Genomic DNA, 19454 nt, shown 5'->3' on the forward strand with positions numbered 1-19454 from the left:
GGCACGTCTTATGGAGCGAAAAATACGGTATCAATTTGGGCTATAATGGATTGGTGCTCAGGATCGCTTGACGTCATCAGACAGTGCAAGGAGAAACAAAGCCCAAATCTCGTGACCTCCGAGATCTCGCGAGATTTGGGCTTTCCTTCTCCCTGTGCTGGCAGAGTGATTTAACACCTGTTTAGATTTGTCATCCAAGTCACAAAATGAAAAGTATGCCGTTTTCAATAAACTTTTGCATAAAATAGTTCATTTACATTTAATGTTAATGGTTCATCAGAATGTCGGGCAAAATGGTCGGCCCTCGCACATGTTCACTTCATCAAATCTGGCACTCTTCCAAAAAGAGTTTGGACACTCCTGCTGTAGGCCTTTTGGTAGCCTCTCTGACCAGTTTCCCCCTGGCTCTTTCATTCAGTTTGGTGCAACGTCTGGATCTGGGGAGGGTCTGTGTTGTACCAAATATCTCCTACTTCTTAAAGTGTTATTAAACCCAGGACCCTTCATTCACTATATCTGGTCTCCCACAGTACACAGAACATGGAAATGCAATTATTTTAGTAAATATAAACTGCTAAATACTTTTCCTCATTAGTAATATATACAGTCTTGTGAATTCTATCAGTGTCCATCAGAGCACTGTTTAATCTTGGAGGAGGAGTATGCATTCTGCTCTGACTGTCCTATGAGGCTGCATGACCCCTGATCCTCTGTCTGGATAGTGCTGATTGGCCTTGTGCTGATCACCTACACCCTGCCAAAGAAAAAAAAAACCTCTCTAGCAATACTCACTAAACTGAGCATGTGCTGTGTGACTTCTAGAGCTCTGTACTATCAGCGAATGGATGGGCAACAGTAGAACAAGGGCAGAGTCAGAGAAGACAGAATCAAACAGCCTTTTTACACAATGCAAAGGGTTAACCACACAGATCCCCACAGTGAGTTAAAAAACATGCTTTACTGCATATACAGACTGATTTCATTGTTGTGGGTTTAGTAACACTTTAATAATAGACTTCGCAGTTTTTAATTTTTTTGTATCCATCCTCCTGACTGTCCACAACTTTATCCTAGGTATCTTTTGAAAGTGCCTTACTACCCAGAGTTGATTGTTTGCTTACGTTGCACTGCCAGGGACTGAAATGCTCCAGGAAAGCTATTTTCAAGCTGGGCTAATCAAAATGACCGCAGCTGAAAGTCAAATGGCTGTGTGTGCCATTGAGAAGGTGATTAGCTACACCTGATTGAGTTTATTTTTCTGGAGTGGGGTGATTTTTAATTTTTTTTTTACATGTTGGTGTTATATCTTTCACTTGGATGGTATAAGCTGCACTGAGTGAATACAGCTGGATATAACAAAAAACTGTACATATATCCATTTCAGGCTGCTTCCTCACCACTGATCCTCCACAGTATGGGCTGATTACCCCTGCCACCACGGATCCCCTGTGGCTCTGCAATTACCGACTTCCCTCCTCTGCCTCTCCTGCCAGTAACTACAGAGCCTAAAGAGTTCCCTGTCACTGTGATCCCCCACTCTTCCTGGGCCTGCCACAACACTGATCATCCCCCCCAGCCCTGGCCATTTGTGCCCCCATAAGCACCAATTGCCTTGGCTGTGCAATTACTGGATTCCCTCCTCTCCCTTTCCCGCCAGCAATTGCACAGTCTAAAGGGTTCCTGCAGCTGTGACCCCCCCCCCCCCCGCGGTGCCTCCCCGTAAGCTCCCTCGCAATCCCCTCCTATACAGTGCTGCTGGCCGCCATTCCTTCCAGCCCCCTCCTGCTGGCTGCAGCTTCTGCCAAGATCGTAACTGTCAGGATTGAGAGCGGGGGAGCTGGTAAATGTGTTTACCAGACCCTTTTCTTTCCTGAATGAACAAAGCAATGTGTTTACCCTGTTTCAATGTATGAAAGAAATATAGTAAAAACATAGTAAACCGTGGTTACTATGTAATTTTGTGAATGAATAAGAGTCTATACAGACTTCTATTTGTTCATGTACAGTACAGCGCAGGCTGCAAAGAAAGGGACTGTCTTCTGTCCCTTTGTCTCAAAAAATAGACCTTACACTTGATGTCTCTCCAAAGCCCCCCCCCCCAAAGAAAAAATAAAAAAAAAATTAAAAATAAAAATCTACTTGTAAAAAGAAAAAATAACATTGTAAAAAGAACCTAGTAAGGGTAGATTTAGAGATAAGGGTAGTCTAAATCTCTCTTACCTCTGAAGCTCGATCCGAATTCAGATTGTGCTCCAGAGACCACTGACAGAGTGAGAAAGAAAGTCTGTGCCTCCTCCTTACCACCTGTTTTATATGTTATTTTTGTTGCAAATGTGCTGCAACTGCATGGATTGCACGCAGTTGCAGGGCGTTTGAGGTGCCCCCCCCCAAAAAAAAAAATGTATATAACAATAAATAAAATTGTAAAACAAATTTAAAAAAAAAAACCTAGTAAAGGTAGATATAGACATTCGTCTAAATCTCCCTTGCCTCTGAAGCTCGATCCACATTCAAATCACGCTTCGGTGACTACTGACTGGTGGTCAGGAAGCGAGCTGACGCCCCCTCACCAACTATTTTATCCCATTTTTTACAGACAAATGCACTGCAAGCACATGCATTGCACACAGTTGCAGCACATTCCTATTGACTTGAATATGTAGCATTCAGAAGACTGCATCACTACAAGTCGGGTCAACTTTGCAGCGGGGGCAAATGTAAACACTTCTGTCCACTACTTATTGCAGCTTACATAAGCGGTTTGTGTTATGGCGCTGCGTTACTTTAACTGACAATTGCGCGGTCATGCAACGCTGAACCAAAATGAAATGTATGTCCTTTTTTCCCCACGAATTGCGCTTTCTTTTGGTGGTATTTGATCGCCTGTGCATTTTTTATTTTTTGCACTATAAAAAAAGACAGACAATTTTGAGAAAAAAACAATATTTTGGACTTTTTGCTATAAAACATGTCCAGTAAAAAAATATAAAAATCTAATTTTGTCATAAATTTAGGCCAAAATGTATTCTGTGACATGTCTTTGCTAAAAAAAAAATCCCAATACGTATAAATTAATTGGTTTACATGAAAGTTATAGAGTTTACAAATGGCGGTATAGATACTGGATTTTTAATTTTTTTATTATGACTTATGGCGGGACTGCGGCGGACATTCTGACACTGGGGGGGGGGGGGGGGGAACTGACTTGGGGTCACTGACATCCCCAGTGACACCAATACAGTGATCAGTGCAAAAAAAAAACAAACTGACACTGTACTAATGGCATTGGGGAGGAAGGGGTTAACATTTTGAGGCAATCAAAGGGTTAACTGTGTGAGGGGAGTGTTTTACTTGTGGGCGGGGGTGTGTGTTCTTCACTGTTACACACTGATCCAGAAAGCTGTGCTCAGCAATCCGGAACAGTGTGCTGAAAACTGATAGGGAGGACAGCTCCATTGAAAACAATGCAGCCTTCCTCCCCGTCAGTGTTAGCCGGCAATTGCTGGGCTCCGGCGGGTGATTACCGGCCGGGACCCAGTGATTGACACCCGCAGCCGCAATCGGTGCTGCAGGCAGGGCAGGCGTGTGCCCTCTACCCCGGAATGCAGGATCACGTTTATATACATGATCCTGCGCACAGGGGCTGCCTTGTAGCAGTATATGTACTGTGGGTGGTCCCTTAGTGGTTAAGGTGGGTGGTTGGTGGGTGGCAAAAAATGCAGATCAACTGCCTGCTTTGGGACCATGCTCCTACAGCCGTACAGATGTCAGATCTAACCTTGCAGCCATTGCGTCTCAACTGATTTGAATAGGATTTCCTGCGTGTAAACACGACCCTCCATACTCTTTAGTACACCCCAAGTGAACAAGGCCTTAGTCGGAATTTAGCAGGTGTTGTGTAAGGTATACTGTGTTGTTTATGTGTGCAAATAAAGATTTTAGTGTTTTTTTGTTAGTGAATATAGGTATTTGATAAACATTTGCACAAATATCTCAGTGCCTTACAAATCAGTAGCACCTTCTATGTATTCCACTGGTCCTATGCTTTCAGAAAATGCATGGTTTGGAGGTCTTTTATGAACTATGAAAGCTGCAAATGAAAAATGAAAATCTCTAGAGGTTAAGCTTTTATATTTAGTAGGGATTTAGCAGGAATTGTGTAAAATGTGCTGTTTGTATTTGCTAATAATGATTTTCGTATATTTTTAGGGAAAATATTGTTTTGATAAACATTTTCAGGCCCTTGAAAATCAGAAGCACCTTCTTTTTATGCTACTGGTCATGTGTTTTCAGAAAATATATGGTTTGGGGGGGGGGGGGGGTCTTTTATAAACTCTGAAAGCTGTAAGTGAAAAATGAAAATCAGATTTTTAGAGAAATTTACTTATTTACAGTTTTGCATACGTTCAATTTTCACCATTTTGCAAAAGGCGCAATTTTAAGTTTACAAGTATATGTTATGTATTAACTCAATACATATATATTGCATTATATTTAGTAGGAATTTGTCAAATTTACTGGGTTTATATCTGCGAAATATGGGTTTTAGTGTATCTTTAGCAAATATTGCTTTCATAAACGTTTCCACAATTATCATGGGGCCCTAAAAATCAGTAGCACCTTTTTTTTTTAATTCTACTGGTCATGTTCTTTCAAAAATGTATGGTTTAAGGGGTCTTTTACAAACTCTGAAAGCTGTAAGGGAAAAAAAAGCAATGGAAAAATAGCAAAAATGGTCAGGCAACTTGGGTTTAAAAGTGGAGCACAGGATCTACCCACTGTATGTAACATGCCCTTATTGCCTGGTAACATGGAGGACAAAATGGGGAGGTGCAGGATGCTCTAAGATCAAGGTACAATGGCTGCTCAGTATACTGGTTAGAGGTCTAGGGTACCCCTTATATTGATGAGAAGGAATATAGAATCAAGGTGCTTTAGTCTATTTAAAGGGAAACAGCCCATGGCCAAGGCAAATTAAGAGATTGTAAGATGCAATGGTCTCTTAAACCATGAAGTTTAATAGTAACCAGTCAAATTTCTGAGATCTGCATCTCTTCTCCTAAGACTGACTGTTGTGTATAGAAAAAAAAAAATCACAATGACTGCACTCTGGTCAGTACAAGTTGACTAATCAGCTATTACATTGGTTCATGCTGGATCTCTGCTAAAAGCTGTTTTGTTAGAAATGTTATCACAGAGCAATCAGCCCTGAGAAATGAGACACTGATCCCTGAATTGTGTCAGGTTATCATTAGATTTTCATTAAAATATTTTACATGATGAAGGAGAAAGGTGATTCTTCTTACAGTTTGTGTATTCATATTGAGTGTGAGCTTTGCCTCTCTAAAGAGGGAGGAGATCGTTATTCTACATTCCTTCTTGCTTGGTAACATGGAACTTTGCCATAGTAACACACCAGCAATGCTTTGTGACAACAAACATCATCCATCCATGTCTAACCGAAATCACTATAGTAGAAACACAAATCTCATACAGAAATGAATAATCAGTTTACCTTTGTTTCTAGACACACCTCCATTTAAATTCATACCCAATCACATACACGCCACACCCACTTATCTGCTTCAAACAAGATGTCCGAGTGTCAGATATTAGCTGAGAGTCAGTTAGATACTGTAGATGGATTTTTTAAAAAGTGTAGGACTCCAAAACATCCTTTCCCAGCCACGATTCCTGGCCAGAGATTGATAGGGATTCCTTAAGCAAAGGACAATTTCTGCCTCTAAGACAGGTAATCCTGAAACCAATGATCTATTAGCTATAGGAGAAGGCATTCTTCTACTTGCCACAAATGTGAAAAGCCTTCTTCCTAGAGATTATCAAGTTAATGTATCATGAACTGTAGATACAATAATTATTAGCAAGGCTTCCCTGAGATCAAAAAGTTATTTCAAGGGTTCCTCTGTGTTGAAAAGTTTGAGAATGGCTGATACAAATGATCACACTGAGCCAAACTTCCAAAACTGCATATGACACATGAAAAGCAGCTGTACAATGACTACATATGAAGAGGTCATTAATGCTAACCAGATATTCCTTGGTGGCCTGTTCTGTATTCAGATCCATTACAGATCATGTATCTGCAAGTTCTACCTAATTTGTTGAAGATTAGCCTTCCTATACCCATCTTCATTGTTATTGATTGCATTGGTCCCCGCCTGGCATGGAGGGAGCTGGGGCCAATTAAGATTCCCCATTCTATTACCCACTGACATAATTAATGGAGACCTCTGTGTTTAATCCACCACCAAAATTAAGTTTACCCTGGATGCCAGAGACATCCCAACTATAAATGTATCCATAATTCTTTTTTCGCATAAAAGAAAGATGAGGAACTGTGCTTCTGTTTGATGGAAACATATTCTGAAGCACTCTTTGGAGGCATCTTGTGAACAAACCCTTGAGCTAGAGGCAAGTGGGTAAGAGGTGGATGAGTATCAATCCCTATACGTGGGCTCCAAGTACATGCATTAAACCCTCTTACTGTTAATCGCCCATACCACATAATTTTTTCAGCAGTTCCCAAAATCTGGAGCACCAACCAAAACCACAGTGACATTTTATGTTACCTTATATACACTGACACTGTCATTAGTACTAGCCAGTGAAGAGGAATCATCTGTAAAGAAATTTGCATTGTTAGAAGTGCATTTAAGAATAGCCTGTTTCTATGGCAGGAGAGGAAACAATAAAACCCATTCGGACTGCTATAAACTGAATGCTCCAAATGGCTGCTTAATCATGCCAAGCAATAACCATTAGTCACACATAACAAACACTGTATGTCCTTGTGCAAGCTGACATACTCCCAAAAGGAGTTGTCCTCCATCTTCACATTTTCTGTGTTTTACTCTTACAAAGGCTTTCTGGCAAAGTAAGAGAATTCCACCATTTTTTTTCAATCATGGTGAATGGCTCTTCACCAGTTCCGTGCAAGATTCCCTTGTCCAAACAGGTCATATTCTTTGCACAAGATGTAGTCCTTCAAGGGATTTGGTAGAGGAAGGAATGACATAAAAACAGGACAGCGCAGGTGAAGTCGACCCATACATTTTCTAATCTTCACGCGGCACAGATGTTTCAGTGAGCGTGGATTCGCTGTAAAAAACACCACATAATGTCTGAGAGATCTCCAAATAGGATATGTGATCATTTTATATACAATATATAAGACTAATAATTTTCTGTGTCATACAATGATGTCAGTATTTTGTCAGCAACACATGTGTAAATGTTTCCTCATCATGTACAATTCCACCAATGATCTTGTGGACATGAAGAAACATACTTTAATGCCAACAAGTTGCAAACATTTGACACCTAAAGGTTTTTGGACTTCCCATTCCAAAAAAACCATTGGCATTTACCATATTAGCTCCAGAAGGTTTTACCCCCTTCACAAACAAGGCATTTTTTGCTATTCAGCACTGTGCTACTGGTAATTGCATGGTCAGGCAACGCTGCACCCAAATGTAATTTATATCTTTTTTTCACACATATAGAGCTTTCTTTTGGTGGGATTTGATCACCACTGCATTTTTTATTTTTTATTATATAAACAAAAAAAAATTTAAATTTTGAAAAAAAACATATTTTTTACTTTCTGTTATAAAACATATTCAATAAAAATGTTTTAAAAGATCTAACTTCTTCATACATTTAGGCCAAAATGCATTCTGCTACATGTCTTTGATAAAAAAAAATATCTCAATAAGTGTACATTGTAGATGCTTTAACTTTCACACAAACCAATCTAACTAGGGAATATATACTGGTATTTTGTTTTATTTTTTGTACTAGTAATGGCAGTGATCAGCAACTTATACTGGGACTGTGATAGCACGGCAGGCAATCTGACACTAACTGACACTGGCATCACCATCCATTTCTCTGAAAAGGCTTTCCACAAGGTTTTGGAGTGTGTCTGTGGGAATTTATGCCCTTTCAACCAAAAGAGCATTTGAGAGGTCAGGTATTGATGATGAACAAGATGACCTGGTTTTCAATCTACATTTCAGTTTATCTTATAGGTGTTCAATAGAGTTGAGGTCAGCGTTCTGAGAAGGTGCACCAAACTCAACAAACCACTTCTTTTAAGAACTCAGCTTTGTTCCACAGTGGTACAGTCATGCCGTAAGAGAAAATGGCCTTCCACAAACTGTTGCCATAAGTTTTCTTTGTCAGGTTTTGAACCCTGCAGTGTACATTGGCTGAGCCCCATTGGTTAATACAGCTCAGACTGAAGAGGGGATTTGTGCATGTATACCAGACCTCACCCATCATCCATCAGCTTTAAAGATATCAGAACAATGTATTCTGGTCCAGGCCATATTACAGTAAAATTGAAAAATACAATTATTAACGCCTTGAAACATATACTGCATGGAGGACATCAAACAGCTGAGCACAAGTAAAAGATTTCAACCCACTCAGGAGACATATTAAGAATGGAATAACTGTGGTGTCTCTCTTTTACTTGTTACTTTCAAGTTTCAACAATATATTCTAAATATTACTCACTTGTTATGTGGTGGATCTCAGGCCAGAGCTTCTGCTTCATAAGAGTATCTTTCAATTTACAGCAAAACTCCACATGGTCAACATAGTCTAACATGACTCGGACCACATTACCAGAGAGGTGCCGGAGCCAAGTAAGGGTTATGACCTCGCAGAACTAGACAAAGGAAAATGACAGGCGTAAGTAACAGTTTACATCCCCTTCTATATGCTGCCTGGATCTATACCACCAAGAGTCACAGACATGAAAGGACTGATTGTATGTCCATTCATAATTTTTTTGGTAATGACACAAATGAGGCAAACTCTAGGAAATTGTAGAGTATTTGGGAATATTTGCTTTTACAAAAAAAGGTAAAAAAAAGATCACGTCAAGGTATAAAGAAACTTAAGGGAATCAAAGATGTTAAACTGCAAAAAAAAAAGAAACCCAAAGAAAATGTTTCAAACAAAACGATGCAAAGAGGAAAATTGAACATTCAGTTGTGTGTATCTGGTATCATACCACAGCTGTTGTAGTTTGGTAAAGGAAACGAGGGGGAAATCTCCTCAATGGGACACAGGTGGCAAAAAAAAAAAACTGACAGGAGTTATAACTCATCCATAAGCCGGCCATAGATGATGCAATTTCACCATCAACACCATCAATGTTGATAGGGGAATCCCTCCCACGGAGCTATTGTGTTCTCCCAGTGGGGGGGGGGCATCATCCCTGCCAGGAGAATACAGTGCTTATTGCAAACAGCTATAGCCGCTGGCAATCATCGCATCAAGAATCTAACATTTTGGTTGTACCCAAGTCGAACAATCGAATTGGGTAAAATCAGCCTGCCCATAGATCGTTCAAATATTGGTCTGTCTCTGCTGAACTGGCCAGGATTCAAACCATCTATGGCTGGCTTTACTCTATCCAAGATAAAAAAACAAAAACGGTGGAGCTGGTTTGAGGTCCTGATCTAGGAGGGAGTGGAAGGACTACGCTAGCCCTGTATGGTGGAATGGAGGTCTGGAGGCTATAGAGGGGGTGTAGGATCCCTGAAAATCCTAAAAGGCCTATTATTCACTAGTATCTGGTGAGTGCGGTTTATGTTGGTTTGCATTGGTGGAAAGTGGAAGCACACATTTACAGAAGATCATTTCTTTTGTCTAAGCACTTTGAAGGCTGGGAAAAAGGATTTTGGACTTATTTTTTTATTTTATTTATATATTTTATTTTTTTCAATGAATTGAGTTGTTTTGGGCACATTTATTCATTTATTATTTAGTTATTTATTTTTCTGATTTGAGTGTGTCACACTTACATACACATTTTTTTGCACATTTATGTATCCAGTTTGGAATATTTAATTGGTTTAGGTATTATTTGCGCTGTTTTAATTTGCTTTTTTTCATGAAAAAAAAATTGCCTATAGTTCTCCTTTAAGTAGGTAGAACTTTCAGGAGGTCAGCAATGGCAGTCACGTATTTCTGTCATGACATAAACGCTTACAATAACATCTGTGATATGGCCTGCATGTAAATATGGCTTAACCTTAAGGGTAGGACCAAAAAACACAGGAAAATGTTTTGTATAAATGAAGAGGAGTGCTCCTTAGGGCACCAATATAGTAAAATTCTAACTTCGAATTAAAAGATTCTAAACCACTACATGATGGTTATACATTGAGACATAATGTACACTGGACTTTTTTTTCCTCCCCTGGATGCCTTTGATCCAGGGGAGCAAAAAGCAGCTTATAAAAACATGACTAAAGCCGCTCTTTGCAAATGCATTTAGGTGCGTTTAGACTCATTTAGGCACAAGTGTTTTGGTGTAAATTCATTCCAGTGATCAGAATATTAATTTATTCTGGCCACTGGAATGAATAAACGCTCAAGCACTAAATGCAGCTAGCAGTTAAGCTCATCTACATGCATTTTCACACGTTTACACGTGTTCAGCATTTTTTCTGCTCAACCACTTCTCTCCAGAGCTCAGAAGTGATGTTTTTTATTTAGCATGTAAAAGCTCCTTTTCTAATATGCCTGTAAACGTCTGTGTGGGCATGGCCACATAGGCTAACATAGAGGTGCATTTGCAGGCTGAAAAAAAAAAATACAAAACACCTGTAAAAGTGGCGTTTTTTTACATCCTGTGTTAATGAGTCCTAAATGATTTTCTTTGTGGGAATACTTTAGGCATTTTTTTTATTGTTTTCTACTATTTGCATCCACTTTCTGTCTTGGAGTCATTGCTGGGGCTTTTGTACTGAACATATGAGAAGTTCTTACCACTGCACCCAGGGTTGGTGCTAGACTATTTTTGCCTTAGGCAAGACCAGCTACTTGCACCCTTACCCCCCCAAAAAAATAAAACTTCACCTGTAGTTCTACTTCACCCCTCCTAGCACACATCCTCTTGCACACTCAAATGTTCCACCCTGGCACAAATCGTATCCCCCAAATCCCCCCTCCTAACATAAACTCCCCAATCCCTCCTCCTAGCACAACCCCCTCCAAATTACCCTTCCCAGCACAAATCCTTCCTCCCCACCCAAAACCCTCCTCCTAGCACAACCTCTCCCAATTCCCCCTCCTAGCACAATTTTCTCCCAATTCCCTCTCCTAGCACAAATGCCCCCCCAAATCCCCCCTCCCCGCACCAATCCTCTTCCTTCAATCTCCCCACCTAGGACAAATTTCTCCTCTAGCTAAAACTTCTCCAAATTACCCTTCCCAGCATAAAATCATCCCACTTTACCCAAATCTCCTCCCCCCTTTTTGAACAAATTCTCCCCCCCCCCAGCCTCCCTCCTACTCCTAGCACATATCCCCCTACTCCTTCTATTAGGACAAACTCCATCCTCCCCATTGCCCTTCCCAGCACAAACAGCCCCTATCTCCCCTCCTGCACAAAGCTCTCATCTCAGCACAAATAATTGTTATCCCTCCCTTCCTCCCACCCTTCCTTTCATTGTGTACAGATCCCCCATGTATGTAACCTGTCCCCCCCCCCTCCAAACTTACAAGCAGGAAACCAGGTTGAGGTGCGGGTTGTGCTGTTCTCTCACTCTTGTCAGTGGAATGATCCTCCATACAGCAGATGACACAGGATTGCTCTTGGATCTGGCTGTACACAGTTTGATTACCCCACCCCTTATCTCGTCCAATGACCGCTCATCTCTCGGCAGCAGGGTGCCAGTGAATGAATCAAACACTGAACATGCCACTGTAAGAGCGATCTTGTATCATCTGCTTTTTGGAGAATTGCTCCACTGATGGGAGAGGAGAGCACAGCCCACACCTCCAGGCTCTTTCCTGTCATTTCTACTTTGCAGGCTTCACTGCACCAGACTGCCCTCCCCTTGCCACAGCCATGAGTACTCACCCCATCACCCTCCTATATATTTGATCATGGTGGGGAGTAGGCAAACCAGCAGCCATGGCTGCATTCTAGGTGGCACTGTGCCCTAAGAGGCTGCCTAGTTTGCCTAGTGGTAGCACCAGCCCTGACTGCACCCAGTTATCATGGTACCATTTGTCCACATAAGATGTTCTACTCCAACTGGCAGCTGAATCCTTGAACATTTTAGCCTATCACAGGTTGTAAGCTTGGTGCATAGTCTCCAGCAGTCATCAGACTCTGACAGTGATGTTTTCCCTAGACCCCAAGCCTACTTTTCCTTCTACTGAGTTTTAATACATCAGCTCCTCTATATCTAGCCTACCTGTGAGCAGTTTTTTTGCCTTCATTTGGTCAATCTATTTTGTCACCAGGAAACAAAATAAAATGCACAAGTTTTGTCTTATATGACTGTACCATTGTATCCTTGATGACAGCAGGAGTCCATCCTTCATACCCATATATATAGTGCACTTTATTCCCGTAAGGGCACTCAAAACATTTGAGTACGTCATATCCATAGTTCAACAACATCCTTAGAATGACCTCATCCTTGAGAGCATACTGTAGGGCTGAAGGAAAGTGGAGGGGATTGACTCTGCACACATAGTTCACATTAGCTCCATGGCGGAGCAGCAGGTTAACCAGCTCGTAGTTCCCCATTCGCAATGCCACTTGAAGGCAGTTAACAGGGTCTTGGTTTGGAAGAGCCCCAGCATCAAGGAGAAGCATAGCTGAGGAAATATCACTGTTTGAAACAGCAAAGTACAGAGCAGACTTTCTCTCATCGTCATAGCCCTTGCGGACTCTCTGGGCCAGCATGAAATTTACATCAAATCCAGATCTGAGGAGAAGCTTTAGGCACTCAGGGTGTCCTCCGGCTGCTGCTGAATGAACGGGGCTTATGCCACTTCTTTTTATTGCAGTCATGTCTGTAACTGGGATCAGCAACCGCAGAGCTCTGTAAATAAAGGACAGAACAGATATCACCATTCAGTTTTGAGACCAATTTTCTTTTGTAGTGTTTTTCCTTTAAAAAACATTTCAACAAACCAAAAGCAATTACCTATTTATATTTAAAGCCCAACTCCAAGAAAAGTAAATATCCTCTTTTCCAGTGGTGCTGCCACTCACCCTTCAAGGCTTAAATGCTCACCGATGTCTAGGGGATGGGAAAAGCAGGTTTACTTCCCTCTCCTCCACTCCCCTAAGATTTGGCTGTTCCTCGGTTTCCTCATGTCCAGTGCAGGGGTATAGGCCCTACCTCAGTCTTGAAGACGTCAGAGGCCATCCAACCTCCAAAGTGCAGGAGAGAAGAGGTTGAAGGGACTTTTCTTGTAGCACAGGGGAGCCTGTGGGAGTGGAGGATCAGGTAAGTAAAATAGAACATTGCATCAAATACTTACCTTAATTTTCCTCTCCTGGCATCAATCCATGGCAGCATGCTACCATATGTATGCTGCCATATTGGCACATTGAAAATTATATCAAATACTTGCCATAGTTTACCTTTCCTGGTGTCAATCTATGGCAATATACATGTGGTAGTATGCTGCCATGTTGCTGCCAAGAAAACTGCTTTAACCGGTCCTCTAGACATAGATAAGCATTTAGTCTTTGCAGTGCAAGTGGCAGACCCGCTGCAATTTTTACTTTTTCCCGAGTTTTGCTTTAAATCCCAACTCCAGGCAAATCTTTTTTAATAGTGGAAGAGTCAAATAATAATCCTCTTATTAGATATATCTTCATAAACTATACAAACAAAAAAAAACAGAGGGTTCACATTATATTACACAGATATATGTCATAGAAAAGAGATTAGTAAGTTGTGTGTTGAATGTAGTCAATGACTTAATAGTATATCTTGGTTATTTATACAAGCACTGTACACCTCTTGTAAGATATACAGTATGTACAGTGCAATGTTTTAAAGCAGTCAATTCCAATTTAAAGCTTGTAGACACTTCAAAAGCAATAATTCAAAAATGTATTGCTTTTGTAATTTTTTTTAATAGCTTTTAATATGTATAAATAAAAGCAATATTATTTTAAAATATTGTCTACATTCTAACTTTCTGATCTGTAATCTCTTTGCTATTTTCAGTATTAATTGAAAGTATTAATACTGAATACTAATACTAATGTTGACGTATTAATACTATTTATATTCAATAAAATGGTGTAAGGAGGAAAGTACCCATGGCTACCAATCAGAATTGTACTGGTCTGACTTCAAATAAGTGAATTTTAATTGGTTGTTAGGAGACACTGCACATTAGTTCTGTCTTTTTATTTTAGTCACATGAGGTACATGATGACATCTGTTTGGTCGCTAGAAGATAACTAAACTTCTGAACTTAATCTGTTGTAATTCCATTAACTTTTTAAAAAAATATGTGAACCTCCAAAATTAAAAATTTCCAAAGCTGTTGAAGTCAATGGAAATCTGCGCCAGACTCCAAAAAAAGTCCAACAAATTATATAAAATTGTACAGAATGCTTTGGTAAGCCCCGAGCAGCCTTATCTGTTGGGGTGATGATACCAAAAAACATCCTCAGCCACTTCCTTTAAAAACTCTATCTGGGATACTAAGATAGATTGTTGGGACCTGGTGGCACTGGTGGTCAGGCTATGAACCTTTGGTAAACCCCTGTCCTGGTACTCACAAGAGATGTCCTCTGTATGCTGCCCTGTGTATAGGTAAGTGTCCGGAGTGCTTTGGTACATTGGCGTTGGCTCCGAATTCCAAGAGTAGTGACACAGCATCTGGATTACCAGCAGCAGCAGCTTCAAAGAGGATCGATGCAGAATCAGAAGCCTGGGCCATGACACTGGCTCCTATTGGGGGCAAAAAAAGTGTTTTGTTGCATATATTAGGTAAGAATGCCAGTCACTTGAAATTAAAAATCTGTGCGTGTATGTCCCAGGTAAAATCTAAATTTTCCTGTAAAGTGGTTCTAAAGCCAAAACATGTTTTACCTAGATGCATTCCTTGCATTAAGGTAAGAAAACTTTTTATATTTTTCTGTCCTCACCCTTCCCTGTGTGAAGGGGGAGAGAGTAGAGAAGAGATCCAGCACTGTGCATTGCTGGATCTCTTCTCCACTCTCTTCCTCTTCACATGGGCACTCTAACAGCTATTGGCTCCTGCTGCTGTCAATCAAAAGCAGTAAGGTGGAAGTGTGGGAGTCCATAGACACACACAGCTCAGGAGTGAGCATGCATTGTGTGCCTCCATAGGAAAAAGCTTGCTAAGCCAAGAGCCAAGATCGCTGGCAGGGGACCCAAGGAAAGGAGGATTGAGGCTGCTATGTGCAATACAATTGCACAGAGCAGGTGAGTATAACAGGTTTCTTATGTTAATATAAAAAACACAAATTAACCTTTAGTAACACTTTAACTGGATTAAAGCTGAAAATTAAAGCTGAAAGTCTGCACTTAAAATTCATTTGGATTGTTTTGTTTTAATTTATTCTGGTGGCATACAGAGCCAAAAGTATGAAAATTGTGCCTGTGTCCAAATATATATGGATGTAACTGTATCTAATTTCCCTTCATGGGTGGCCCTGTCTGCAATGCTTGGTTCAAAAAAAGTAGATTTTTCAGTTGACTTGTCAAAGGAGTTGGGTGGAAAATTGTCAGGTAAACAGCAGATGCATCCAATCAGATGCAGTCACTCGCGCTGCTTGGGTATTCCGGCAGCAGCAGATCATGTGATTCGGTTTCCCTTTGTCAGCCAGCGCAGCTGCAGGGGAAAGAAGAGAGAGGGCCATTGAATCCTATGGGTAACATTACCATTCCAGGCTGTACTAGCTGTTGTTGGAGCGCTCTCTCCTCTCCCCTGCAGTTGCGCTGGCTGATACAAGGAAGATTACATGACCAGACCAGAGCGCCTGAAAATAGCTAGGTATATACTGTACATCTTACACAGGTTAGTTAGCATAGGTGTAAGGAGGGGGGAGGAGATGGTTTTTAAGACTAGATAGGACTAAGCTGGAATTCCACTTCAAGCACAGTAAACCACAAATATGTTCTGATTTATTAAAATCAATTCCTGTGTCTGTTTTATATCAGCAGCTGTTAAATAGGCAGAGCATTGTAATGGCTCTGTTCTCCCTCTTTTAGTCTTGTTGTAGGTCATGGCTGCAAAATTAGAACCATCTGGAAGCCTTGACGATTGATTTTTCAACACTACAGTACATTGCTGTGTCAAAGTCTGGACTAAAGTTGGCCATACAATAGTAAAATTTCATTTGAAATGTTCGTTTTTAGGTTTGTGAATTTTCTAATGGTTAGTATAGCTAAATCAATGATCACTTTCTAATACTAGGGTGAGAAAATTCGAAGGAACAGGATGCAAAATGTTTCTCGAATGAAGAAATTCTAGCTATAAACTGTAAATGTGGCTTTCATTTGTGTGTAGCAGGTCTGGATGAAATTTTAAGGGATTTCAAATGAAATTAGTTGACCCAGTGATGGCAAGATCGAATACTCTGATTAAAGATATTTTCAGAATTTCTGTATTAAAGTTCAAACAAATGTCTACTGGTGTATGGCTAGCTTAAGGGTCTAGATCAGTGGTTCCCGGAGTCACAGTATTGGGCTGCCGGTCCCCGGCTTCCTGTTGGGTCTAACAGCTAGACTTTAGCTGCTGGAACAGATGAGGGCTCTTCAGGGGTGCACTGTCTTGCATTCCCACTTGCTCCTGGAGTGGTGATAGAGATAAGGGGATTCTGGCTACCCTGAGTGTGTGACAGTCCCAGCAGTGACGAACACCAGGCTCTATGTACCGTAGTACAAAGCAGAAGCCAATTGTGGCTGGAGGGAGCCTTATGACTTTGCTCATGTTTGGGGGGGGCAGTAAAATGTCTGTTTCCTGGGACATTACATCCGATTTTGACATTACATCTGATCAGATTTTACTGTTTGTTTTTAAGGAAACATTAAAGAATCATTTGATAAGTTACTGAGGGGTGCACCTGCACAAAATAGGGAAAGTTTAGAATGGGGTCAACAGGCAACAGGTCACTTGTGATCTACCTGTCAAACGTGAACACGTTGGGGCATAGAAGACAATGAAGCCTTGGGCAATAAGCTACAGAAGTCCATTGTGAATGGTATGCAGACACCCAGATAAGGCTTTTAAGCCCAAAAGCAGTGGCCCCACATTTCATACATGAACCACTTTTTTGTACTGATTCCAAATAGAATTCATCACTCCCACATACTCCAGTCCACCTTCTGCTACAGTAGATGAAACCAGAAGCCTTTGAATATACTGTAGATTGTGTAATGAACTGGGCATGCTTCCAGAACATTCCTACTGTGATAGTGATTACACCTTGAACATCTCCTTAGTAACCCGCACCCATGGTTTTGGGTATTTGCTTAAATATCCGATCAATACATGTTTGTAAATAGTGTGCTGGAGAAGCCTTGTTACCTTTCTGAATGAGGAGTTCCATGACATCTGTATGTCCATGCTGTGCAGCCAAGGCCAGTGGTGTAAGCCCAAAGTTACTGGCCCAGTCTGGGTCAGCTCCAGACTGGAGCAAAAGCCGCGTGATGTCCTTGCGGCCCAGTTTTGCCGCCTCATGGAGAGCAGTTCTGTTATCAGCACATGGTAAGTTTACACTCGCATTGTGACGCAACAACAAAGATGCAATATCATAAGACCCATGACGTATCGCTGAAAAACAAACAACAAGCAGTTTTAGAAATAATTATATATTTACTGTATACCACTAGATATATAATTTTAAAGATGTTCATTACCTATAACAAGGGGTGAATCCTCTGTAACATTTTTAGCATCAGGGTCACAGCCATTGGATAGCAGGAAGGTGATGTTGTCTAGTCTACAGTTGTCCACAGCCAGAAACAGTGGGGTTTCACCTTTTAAGGTTTCCTGCTCCCAAATATCGTAACTAGAAGCTGAAATAAGATATAAAATGCCATTTGTTGTCCTGATTAAGTCCTAAATCAGTTTACCTAAATGCAAGGTCTAACATTTTAAATTACATTCTTAACAAGGAATTCCACCTTATATATTGTTGCTTCTATTTGTGCTGCAATACAATGGTGCGGAGAACAACCGAGGAATGTATAAACAATTTCAACATAGCCAATGGTCTGTTATTTTAGTGCAGAATCCTGGGGAAAGTCCTAGGCCATCTCTGATAACTGATACACTGCCTGATTGCTGCCCAATCCTGTCAAGATCAGAGGTACCAAATAAGAGACATCTAGGCTTACTGTATACTTTAAAAGAAATGCCCGCAGCGATAAAAGAAGAAAAGAATTAGCGAAGGGCAGGCATGACTAGGCCCAGAGTGGGAAGGAAGACGTGTGAGGGTTAATGATTGTTTAGAGTTGGTAAAGGATAGCTGGGGGATCTGGTTGGTAGAGGAGAGTGTAGGTGGGGTCTCCTGCACTTTAGGGTGGGGTGTTCTGGGGAGGGGCGTCAGTTGGGAGCTGGACGTGGGAGAGAGAGCTTAGGAGAGTCAGGCACTGCCCGAGGTCAGTAGGGGGCCCCATGGGATCCCCCGGGTACCCTTTTTTGTAGGCTTTTTAATTTTGGGCAGGGACACAGGGGACCCATGATCCCTTATTGCCCGGGGGCCCCATGGGTTGTCGGTCTGCCCCTGCCTCCTGCACACTGCTATGCATGGCTTTGCATGGCAGGGCCATGCGAGGGACGGGTGGGCCTGCTGCCTCCAGGGGGAGGGCCTGGCCGCAGAGCCGGGTCTCTGCTTTTCTGCAGGACCCGGGCTCATCAGAGTTAGTTGGGCGGGAGCGCCCATTTGATGGGAGGTCTGCGCCTCCGGAGAGCCTTCCCCCGGTCTCCCCACAAGCCCCAGGGCTCGGCTCCACGATGGGAGCCCCACTCCAGACCCTCCGGCCCCCGCTGGCAGGGCGCTCTCCTGCCTCTGCTCCCGGGGAGGCCGGGAGGAATCCTTGTCTTTGGCTGAGTTTGGGGGCGGGGTCACTCATGGATGAAGCCCCCCCCCCCGCCTGCACGGCAGTGAGGACGGGATGACAGCGGCTCCTCCGCTGACAAGGCACCTGTCAGGGAGGGTGCCCGGCGGGGGGAGATGTCCTGCTGCGGCTGCCGGGCTGTCTGGTGCTGCGGCCGGCGGGCCCCTTGGCAGCATGGAGCAGCGGCTCCATTAACAAAAAAAAAAATTGGTGCGGGGGTCTGCGATTTGTGGTCCGGCTGGGGACTTGTTGCGGAGCTTTGCACTGGGCGGTAGTGGGGGCACTGGGCCTGCTTCTGGGTGATTCCCGCCTGCAGGTGGGGATGTTTGCGGGGGCCTAGGGTAGGATAATGGGGACGCACGGGGCCTGGTGTTTCTGCTTCCCCGGGTTAGGGTCAGGGGTGGTTACGGCGGTGTCCAGTGCTCTGGGCTTGGCGGCCCCATCCACGGTTTTGGGTGAGGGTGCGGGGGGTGCCAGGGCCGGGCGGTTTCGCAGTGTGCATGTGGTTCGAGGGCCCGTTGGTGCGCATTGACATTCGGATGTACGAGAGTAGAT

General features: G+C 42.2%; 1 protein-coding gene across 1 annotated transcript in view; it reads right to left on the bottom strand.

The window, feature by feature from the left end:
• Window positions 1-245: 245 nt before the first annotated feature.
• ASB14 (ankyrin repeat and SOCS box containing 14) overlaps window positions 246-19454 on the bottom strand; it is a 59813-nt gene continuing 40604 nt past the window's right edge. Inside the window, exons 5-10 of the mRNA XM_089681902.1 lie at window positions 17697-17855; window positions 17365-17610; window positions 14588-14759; window positions 12338-12881; window positions 8542-8695; window positions 246-7119 (exon numbers count right to left, since the gene is read on the bottom strand). Of these exons, the coding sequence (XP_089538028.1) occupies window positions 6941-7119; window positions 8542-8695; window positions 12338-12881; window positions 14588-14759; window positions 17365-17610; window positions 17697-17855 (1454 nt within the window). The 3' untranslated portion in view covers window positions 246-6940. The remainder of the gene's footprint in view (window positions 7120-8541; window positions 8696-12337; window positions 12882-14587; window positions 14760-17364; window positions 17611-17696; window positions 17856-19454) is intronic.

Source organism: Staurois parvus, unplaced genomic scaffold (genome assembly GCF_062004578.1).
Source record: "Staurois parvus isolate SC_StPar_1 unplaced genomic scaffold, SC_StPar_1.0 ptg000282l, whole genome shotgun sequence".
In the NCBI taxonomy this organism is placed as follows: Eukaryota; Metazoa; Chordata; class Amphibia; order Anura; family Ranidae; genus Staurois; species Staurois parvus.